The following is a 10,078-nucleotide window of genomic DNA, read 5'->3' as shown; positions in this document are numbered from 1 at the left end:
AATCCTAATCCTAGAGAGAAGTGAGAGCTTCTCTCTCTAGAAACTACTTCTAACTACTAAACTATAACTAATGGTCAAAAGTATGAAAAGTATGTTGATTCCCCTTCAATACTTGACTTAAATAGCATCAGAAATGAGTTGGATTGGTCCCACAAGGCTCCTAAAACCGCTGGGGACGATTTCATTAAAGTGGGCCACGGACAGAATCGGCGCGCGCGCGCAAAGTGCGCGTGCGCGCCCCTGAACGCGAAGCAACATATGGCAAAATTTATATCATTTCGAAGCCCCAGATGTTAGCTTTCTCTTATATCGTTTCGAAGCCCCGGATGTTAGCTTTCCAACCCAACTGGAACCGCATCATTTGGACCTCTGTAGCTCAAGTTATGGTCAATTAAGTGCGAAGAGGTCAGGCTTGACATCTTTTTGGTTCCATCATTTCTTCATGAGTTCTCCAACTTTACATGCTTTTTCTTCATTCCCTTGATCCAATATTTGCCTCCTAAATCTGAAATCACTTAACAAACATATCAAGGCATCTAATGGAATCAAGGTAAATTATATTTATCTATTTTGAGTCCTAAAAAGCATGTTTTCACTCTTAAGCACAATTAAAGGAGAATATACAAAACCATGTTATTTTATTGAATAAATGTGGGTGAAAGGTGATAAAATCCCCTAAAATCAATACAAGATAAACCCTACAAATGGGGTTTGTCATGGATCAACAGAGATCGAGAAGCAGGACATGATCGCCTTTTCCAAGATTACTTTGCAGATGAACCGGTGTATAATGCTGACATTTTTCGACGGAAATTTCGAATGAGAAGAGATGTGTTCCTTCGGATAGTAGACGCTCTCTCAAACGTCTATCCGTATTTCCAACAAAGGGTTGATGCAACTGGAAGAAGAGGCTTGTCGCCACTTCAGAAATGTACCGCTGCGATACGGATGTTAGCATATGGCGTAGCAGCTGATGCTGTTGATGATTATGTGCGCATAGGCGAGAGCACTATAATTGAATGCTTGGAAAATTTGTTGAAGGTGTCATTTCCGTGTTCCAGGATGAATACTTGCGAAAACCCAATCCAAATGACGTACAACACCTGCTACAAATGGTGGAGGGTCGGGGCTTCCCTGGCATGTTGGGTAGCATTGACTGCATGCATTAGCAATGAAAAAATTGTCCAAAGGCGTGAAAAGGCATGTACATGAGTGGTTATCGTGGGGTTGCAACCATAGTACTTGAGGTTGTAGCATCTTCAGACCTTTGGATATGGCATGCGTTCTTTGGAGTTTCTGGTTCAAATAATGATATCAACGTGTTAGATCGTTCTCCAGTGTTTGATGATATTCTAAATGACCGTGCTCCGGAGGTAAATTATACTATTAATGGTAATAATTATACAATGGGATACTATTTAGCAGATGGTATTTATACTGAATGGGCCAATTTGTCAAATCAATCTTAAAGCCACAAGGTTAGAAACGCAAGTTATTTGCACAATACCAAGAAGGGCAAAGAAAAGATGTGGAACGAGCATTTGGAGTGTTGCAAGTACGCTTTGCAATTATACGTGGTCCAGCTCGTTTTTGGAAAAAGAAAAAGCTTGCCAACATAATAAGAGCTTGTATTATATTGCATAATATGATTGTTGAGGATGAAAGAGACAGCTATGCAGGAAATTTTGCTCAAGACTTAGAGTATGATGATGTTGAAAATAGCTTATCACAACCTCAGCTGGGAAAGGAAGATTTTGCACCATACCATCAATTTCTTCAAAGAAATGCCCAACTTCGAAATAGGCAGCAGTATAGACAATTGAAGGAGGACTTGATTGAACACATATGGCAATTTCACAATGCTTGTCGTCAACTATAGAGTTTAATTATGTTTTTCTTTGTATTAAGTAATTTTACAAATTAGTGTAACCCTGAATTATCTATTGTGTATTATTGTTATATATGAATTTATTTAATATTAATATCTTTTAATAGTGAATTATTTTTAAATTTATTAAGTGGGACCACAACATGGACTAAAGTTAGTTCCTCCTAATGGGAAAGAGAGAGATGTTTTGAGTTTCTATTTACTGTTTATGACGCAAAAACTGATGTGGAGTTACTTTTTATGATAGATGGACTATAAACAAAAATTGAGATGAGTTTTCTACTGGAGATGTTCTTAGTTATTACTATTGTTATTATTTATATGTATCTTTACATTCATTTGGTGGAAAGCCATGTGAATATATACATATCATATGCTATTATTATTATTATTAAGTAAAGTTCCTTAGTTCCATATATATTGGCCGAAGCCTTAAGGAATTGAAAAAAAAAAAAAGAAAAGCCAAACGTGGCTAATATCTATACATTTGTATATATATAAATATAATGTGACATGTAACCATTCATTTATCAAACTATATGGCCATTCCTAGATCATTCATTATCATCATCACAGAATCACACAAAAGAAAGGAAAAGGGAACTGAGAGAGAGAGAGAGGAGCGTGAGAACCTCCATGACCGTGGTGTTTCTAACTTTAATTTGTTGAGTTTCGTAATTTCAATAAAAAAAATTTAATTTGGTAAAAGTATTTGTATTTTTTTCTTCTATAAGTTAGCGTTATTTTTGTTCGGTGAAAGTTGATGGTGATATAATTTCTCTTTCTCTTGAGTTCGATTAATTGGAGTTCTAAGAGGTACAAGTAATTTCTAACGTTTCTTTCTTCAACAGCTCAATTAAAAAAAATTTCGAAGTTTTTGTTGATTTTGATTTCGTACAGAGATAGGGGGTTTCATTTTGAAATTAACAGTTTTTAATTTAAGAATATCAAAAAACTTATTGAGTAATTGCAAATAATTTATACGTATTTTGTGTATCTAATTGATTAGAATTGGTTGTATTATGATTGCGAATATTGGTCAATTTGGTGTTGTTTGATAAATTGAAATGTAAATTAAGTTTATGAATGGGGTTTGAGTTGAGATTGAGTTTGATGTTGGGATTTATGGTTGTGGAAGTGGATAGTAATGAATTTTGGTATTAGCATGATGGGGAATATGTGTGATTGATTATTTGGTGATGCAGTGGTACGTTTAATAATATAGGTGATGCGGAGGTGTGGGTATGTAATCGGTGATGTGGAGGAATAATAAAAAGAAAGGAAATGAGAACTAATGGAGGAAATAGATACTTAAGAAGAAAGAAATGAGAAAGAATGAATATGTTAGACGCTTGAAAAGCGTATGTTAAATGAACTTTTGTGCCAAAGTGCTAATGCGGAAGTGCCCGCTTAATTGATAGTCCGAGATTGCTAAAGTGGGAATGTCCGCCTAACTGATAGCCTATGGTTACTAATGCAAAAGTGCCTGCCTAACTGATAACCTAAGGTTGCTAATGCGGGAAGGTTCGCCTAACTGATAGCCTGTTCTTACCGTGATACTAAGATATCCTAACTGACATAGGTTCGCCCATGATGATAATTGTGCCTGACTGACACGGTAAAGGAACCATATTCGGGGTTCGCCCCGAGTAACATCGGCTTGCGGGTAGACAACCGACGCGTGAGCTCATGGCCTGCTTAGGACAAACATGCATCATATTGTTTGCGTATTTGCATTTAATTGTGGTTGTTTATCTTGTTTATTTGTGATTGTGCCGTTGACTTTGTGTATTGCTTGTGTACTTTACTGGACACTCTACTTGTGTTGTGGACTTAATAATGTGGTAGGGGTTGATGTTTGTGGATTGGGTTTAGGTATATTATTTGCGATGCTGACTTATTTAGATATTGCGGCAATTGAGGAATATTATTTAGGGACGAGGAATTATTAATGTGACGGAGATTTTATTTAAATAATGTGGTTTAAGAAAAGGGGTTACCCGGCTTCAAGTAAGACTTAGGAAGGATTTTAAGGGTTTAATAAAGAAAGCTATTTTTGGGTTGAGTTAACTATTTGTATATTTAAATAGTAAATATGGAAGACAGGTAAGTAATGCCTCACTTTTGATACGATCATGACGTGCTAAAAGTTAGAGTGTTACAACTTTTTTGCTAAGTATATATTTTTTGTAGTTTTTTAAAAATATTATTGGTTGGTAACAAAAAAAATACATATTTAACTAAAAATCACCAAATTTTAAGGATAATAATATCTTATTTTTCTAATCATGCCTACAAAAAATTGTATCAAAATTCAATTTCTAATATACTTTTTAGAAATATATATTTAATGTTAGATAATTTTGCAAAATATCTAACATTAAATATGTATTTTTCAAAAAATACATTAGAGAGTAAATTTTGACATAATTTTTTACAATCATGATTAAAAAATGAGATATTATTATTCTTAATAATAATATTTTATTTTATTTTTATAATCATACTTAATTACTTATAAAAAATTGTATTAAAATTAAATTTCTATGTCATTGTTTAAAAATATATATTACTGTTAAATATTTTTATTGTGTTTTAAAATTATTTAAAAGTATTTTTGTCGATAATAAAATTTGAGTTTATTTTTTTGTTTAAATAATTGGAAAACGTTTTTTTAAGTTAACCCCTTTTTTATTTTATTTTTTTCAAATAAGCTGAAAGGAGCAGTGAGAAAGAGAAGAGGAAGAGATAAAGAGGAGAGGGCCACAGAAAGAGGAAGAGAACAAAGCGATGGCGTCAACCATTCTTCCACCACTGAACGCTTACCTTCTCCCTTCCAACGCTCACCACCACCACCTTCAGCCCCTTCCTCTTTTCAGGTACCTCTCTTCCTTCTTCCTTCTTTTCGTTTTCTCTTTGTTCCTCTCTCGTCTATGATTTCCTTTGCTTTTACCTTATTGCAGCTTAAATTCATCTAAATGTTGAAGCTTTGAACTTGCAATCTATGCTTTCACTTCCTTCGACTTCAACTTTCGGAATTAAGCTTGTCGAATCTGCCTAACTTTAGCTCTAATTATTTATCATCGTTTTATAAGCCATAACCTTCTTGCACTTGTGCATCCAATTTTTCATGCCAAAAGTAGAATAGGCAAGACTTGGGGTACGAAAAATAATATATTTCAAATTCAGTAATTTCCTAACTCCATCTAGATTTTTGGGTTAGGTGTGAATAAAATAACTAAATATGTATATCAGAACAGCTTGGACTTCCATTTCCTGTTCTGTTTTGATAATATTAGCATAAAATTAATGGGCCACATATATCACAATGTGTTGATATGGTATACATACATGTTATATCGTGCAGAGGCAGAGAGAATTGATCTTAATATAGGAAAAAAAAAGCACAAGAAAGTTCAGTCCATTCTAACAGAAAATCCAACAATTTTCTCTCTGAATGGAGGAAAATCTGAATCACAAATTGTTATGTTAATGAGATTCACCTCCTTGTTTTAGGTGGGGTTGGAGAAGAGAGCAAGATGCAGGCATAGCCGCGAATAGAACCAGGGGTCAAGCATTTCGAATTCTGGCTAATCCTAATGTATGCATAAAAAGTGTAGACTTCCTGCTTCATACATAGAGAGTTATGCAGAACTGATTATAAGTTTATAACTTCTGACTTTACTGTTAACGTCCAATATACTTGCTTCATGGAGAGAAGCAGAGAACTGTGGAATAAAAGTGAAAACATTCTTAGTTTTGTAGAAATACTTTTGGTTCATGTGAGGGTATTTACGTGTATGTTTATAATTAAAATATTCCTTTCTTGATGCCTTCTAGCTTTCTCTGAGAAAATAAGGGGTGCTATCTTCTTCTGAAATGATATAGTGAATTTTAGGCTTTATGAGCTTTAGGCTAAAGTGTTACATCTTGTAAAATGTAAACTAGTAACTAACTTACACATTCAGAATTTATGTAAATCAGTATACAACACTGATTCTTTATTTCCATTTTTTGGGCAGTAAACAAATTATTGTAAGTTCTTGCTAAAAGTTTTCATGCATACGGAAATTACAGCAACTCTTTTGAACATTCTTTGATTTATTTGTTTATTTATTTTTTTGGCTTTCCTATATTGAGATCATCATTTTTTCATATTAATTACACAGGTGTCTTCAGGAAAGGAAGGTTCAAATAAAGATGTGATAATGGTTGATCCTGTCGAGGCCAAGCGATTGGCTGCCAGGCAAATGGAAAGAATTAAAGCAAAAGAGAAACTTAAGGTGAAAGTTGTCTTATATTTGGTTGTTATTGTCAAATTTCAACTAATGTAGAACTATAGAAGGAACTTTCAAATTATGTTGCTTCCCCTTGTATGTCAATCAATGCTGACAGAAATTAAGATATCTAACTCTAACTCTACTAAAATCATGTTCCTCATTTCTGACTAACCTAATGTGTTGAATGTAGAGGCGGCGCCAAATTGAGGCAATTAATGGAGCGTGGGCAATGATTGGTCTCGCGGCAGGCCTAGTTATTGAAGGTCAAACTGGAAAAAGTATTCCAACTCAGGTGAAATTTTCACATGCCACATCATTCTTGCATACACATGTCAAACACAATCAAATGGAAGAAATCTAATACACCCTTCATTCCCTATTCATAAGTTGTTTTACCTTTTCTACTACATTATAGTCGAGGGTTTGCAAACGTAATTTATATCCAGATACTTAATTCTTAAATGTATTAGAAAAGTCAAAATGACTTGTCAATATGGAAAGGAGGGAGTATATGGATTACTTTTATTACTTCCATTTGGCTGATCAATTCCTGTTTAAGGTTTTTGATATAAACATTTTGTTTCTTTCTTTCAGCTTGCAGACTACTTAGCTGCGATCATTCATTTTTTTGTTCGTTAGACTTATGCCAAGTGGTGTCTGGAAGTCATTTTCACATTCTTTGATATTATATCAGCTCAACAAGTTTAATTTTTTCTTGTCATGGCAAGCCATAAATTTTCGCTGCTCAGCGTTATTTGTTACCTGTTGATGCAACATATGTAAGTATGTAACCCATTTTTAGGAAAGAATTGGACTTCTAAATGAAGTATATGACTTGTTTCCAGTTTTCGTTATGCATTCGTGTAGTTATAACTGCTGCAAAGAATTCTGAATAATGGTGTTATAACTATCTCAATAAGGCACATTTTAGTAAAATGAAACACTTACATGCAACTATGGCGTGTGCACTCTTGTTTGAGTTTTTTGGGTAAAAGTGGTAACAAAATTTTGGAGATGCGGGGGATCGAACCCCGTGCCTCTCGCATGCAAAGCGAGCGCTCTACCATTTGAGCTACATCCCCAAGGCGGTGATTTAAGGAAATCATAATTTTTTGAGAGTATAGAACAAGGAGTTTCTTTATATGTAAGGGTAGAACAAGATGAAGTTGTGGAGGTAATCCATGCACAGAAGCATAATATTTAGAAGCATAATATTTAGAATATTGATTTAACTCTTAAAATCTTTTGGTATTACGATTTTAAATGAGTGAATCGATTCTATAAAATTTTTATTAGAATTTGATGATGATTTTACGATTTGAATCTTGTTAAAATTTTATGTTTTACTTACTTAATTTACTTTTTCAATTTTATGTAGAATTTCGATTTTCTTTACCTTGGCACAAGAGCATTGAATGGAAAATCCAATAATATCTTAAAAAATTAAGGATAAAATTGTAGTTTTATGTTAGTTAAACGGAAAGAGGTAAATGTCACGTTAAAAACTTGGAGGGAGTTAAATGTAATATAAATAAATCTCAAAATTAAATGCTTTTTAATATTTTTGGTCATGATCTCGAAATGAAATCTTATCCTTTATTTTGTTGGTATAGAAACAGGGCTAAAAGCCCAAAGAGAATCTTATCCATATGAGTACTAATAAATGTGACCAATAATTGGGCTTTCCTTTAACACCCAGTGGGCCCATACTATATAGCGTCCAGCCCCTTTAATCTTTGCGGCAGGAAATAATACCTTTTTGCTGGAGGCGCTACTTTATTAGCATGCTAAAGAAGTAGCCATCATTCGAGTTTCTATTCCTTATCTTAATCCTAATCCTTGGTGTTTGGCTTTATTTATCTATATCCGAGGAGAGCACTTTTAAGATTTCCCTTACCAAAAGTCCAAAACATCACTTCTTGTATTGTTTTAAAGTTCAAGAAAGTTGCACCGAAATAAATAAAATTCTATTCAAACAATGTTGGGTCCCCTTGGAGACAAAACATTGCGTCTTAGATTATTATGAAGTGTTATCATAATAATCTGAACGCCGTGTATCAATTTATATATACTTATCATTTGGAAGCCGTAAATAACGAGGAAAAGGTGCAACAATGTCATAGAAAGTTGCTCTTGTTCATCTTAGACATTCATTTAGTCACGCTCCCAAGTCGCATCACACTAGATTACATCTTTATCTCAAATTCCGCCGATGAAAATTCAACGTTCTATCACTTTAGAATCAAATAATGCTATTTAATATACACATTCCGTACTAAATTAAAACATAATAGTACCAAGACGCATAAAGTGCTGGTCGTGGTCGCAACCATATCCTTAGGCTTGATTTGCTCTATAAAGAAACCAAATTAAGTGCTTTTGTTGTTCCTTTTGTTCAATGAATCGAATTATATTATATAACATAACATGTTTCCAAGAATTTGAGTTGGCGTGTTGAAGTGTTAAAGATGTGAATAAAATTAGTATATGAATTTTTTCATAGAAACCACTCCTAGTTGAGTCTTACTCCTACATATTTTCCAAGTTTATATAGTGATATCAAATTACATAATATTGACTTTCTACTAGTACCATTTTTCTTAACAACTTTTGGTGATAGTTATTCAAAGTTGTATTAGAAGGTGTAATCTGAATGGGAGGGTAGATAGATAAAGTTGAAAGTTGAAAGTTGAAAGAGAGCATGGAGTAATAGAAGACATAGATGAATCCGTGGGTCAACAAAAGAAGCAGTTTCCTAGGAAAGTGGCATTGCGCAATTAAAACCAACAAGGATAACTGGATAAGGATAGAGGTCGACGTAGGAGGGCATCCAGTTTATTTTTTATTTATTCATTTTTAAAAAGTGGATCCAAGAAAAAGACCTCTCCTCAATCCTCAACGAATCAACATGTGAGGGCAAAACGTTTCAAATCTCTTTCAAGAGCTACCTAGCTATTTTCCTTATCTTAGAATAAATAAATAAATTGCATAATTCATGGGATATACAATCAATATTAAAAAAACTTTTAAAAGTTTGATCAAAATTTTAGCTACTTTGTTTTTTAGTGCTTTGTTTTCTTTCTAATAGTAAATAAATAATTATTATTACTAGCCTTGTAATAATTTATCCGAAAAAGAAACGTGTTCTTTTAGGTTTCCCTAGTCTAAGCCCCGTAGGCCCGTACCCTGGGAGAACCAATTTCTATTAAACGTGGCTGAATGCGTCTCCAACCAATTTGTTCTTAGTTCTTACATCAAATTTTCTAGGATTTTTTTAATCCATTTATCTACCACAGAAAGAAATTGTTGGCTCGCGTCACATTTTGGACCAATCTAAATCTAACATAATCAACTATAATTATCTATCAAACATTGGTCCATAGAATAATATGACATACATGAGCTGGTTTAGGCTGTGTTCCTTGAGGTTAAATCTCCATCTATCTTGGGTGAAGAATGAAGAACCAGTTTGCATTTAGGTGCGGTTTCATTTAATTATATTCTGGATTTGGTTGTAGAGGGGAGGGCTCCACCACCTACCACAGCTACCGTCACCACCACTACCACTACCACCCATTGCAATTAGGACAAGTTAGCATAATATTCCATGTAGTTGTGAACAGAACTAAGAGTACTAATCCAATCAAAGACAAATAGACAATTCATGTATGAGAACATATGCACTTGTCTAGTACGTGTCCCTTTTATAGTGCAATGGTTTCAAATGATGCTTCTTCAAAACCGACATCAAATGAAGCAATACTCCATTTAGCTCCTTTAATTTGAACTTTATCAGCAAGAGGAAGCAATTAAAAAATTGCTGTTATTTTTGAGAACTAAATTCAATCAAATTGGTCTCATATTAATTACTAGAATAATTAATTATAGAATCATTAAATACAAAAAAATA

General features: G+C 33.6%; 1 protein-coding gene and 1 non-coding gene across 2 annotated transcripts; one reads left to right on the top strand and one right to left on the bottom strand.

Annotated features, from left to right (window-relative positions):
• The first annotated feature begins 4,591 nt into the window (after positions 1-4,591).
• On the top strand, positions 4,592-7,022 carry LOC107459729 (uncharacterized). Its single transcript, XM_016077979.3, has 5 exons — positions 4,592-4,767; positions 5,405-5,489; positions 6,058-6,171; positions 6,359-6,460; positions 6,763-7,022. The coding sequence occupies exons 1-5, from the start codon at positions 4,679-4,681 to the stop codon at positions 6,805-6,807; spliced, it is 435 nt and encodes a 144-aa protein (XP_015933465.1). The 5' UTR covers positions 4,592-4,678; the 3' UTR covers positions 6,808-7,022.
• A 155-nt stretch (positions 7,023-7,177) lies between these two features.
• Positions 7,178-7,250, bottom strand: TRNAA-UGC (transfer RNA alanine (anticodon UGC)). Its single transcript has one exon. It is a non-coding gene; the product is annotated as a tRNA-Ala (tRNA).
• Between the last annotated feature and the right edge of the window lie 2,828 nt (positions 7,251-10,078).

The sequence above is a fragment of the Arachis duranensis genome, chromosome 1 (assembly GCF_000817695.3).
Source record: "Arachis duranensis cultivar V14167 chromosome 1, aradu.V14167.gnm2.J7QH, whole genome shotgun sequence".
NCBI lineage: Eukaryota > Viridiplantae > Streptophyta > Magnoliopsida > Fabales > Fabaceae > Arachis > Arachis duranensis.
Note: the sequence above shows the minus strand (reverse complement) of the source record. Positions and strands in the feature narration are given on the sequence as shown.

Bases quoted from the DNA above. Each gene is read 5' to 3' on its own strand.
- LOC107459729 (XM_016077979.3), top strand. From the start codon at position 4,679: ATGGCGTCAACCATTCTTCCACCACTGAACGCTTACCTTCTCCCTTCC. The intron at 5,490-6,057 runs GTATGCATAAAA...TTAATTACACAG, and splicing joins GAATTCTGGCTAATCCTAAT to GTGTCTTCAGGAAAGGAAGG. The intron at 6,461-6,762 runs GTGAAATTTTCA...TCTTTCTTTCAG, and splicing joins GAAAAAGTATTCCAACTCAG to CTTGCAGACTACTTAGCTGC.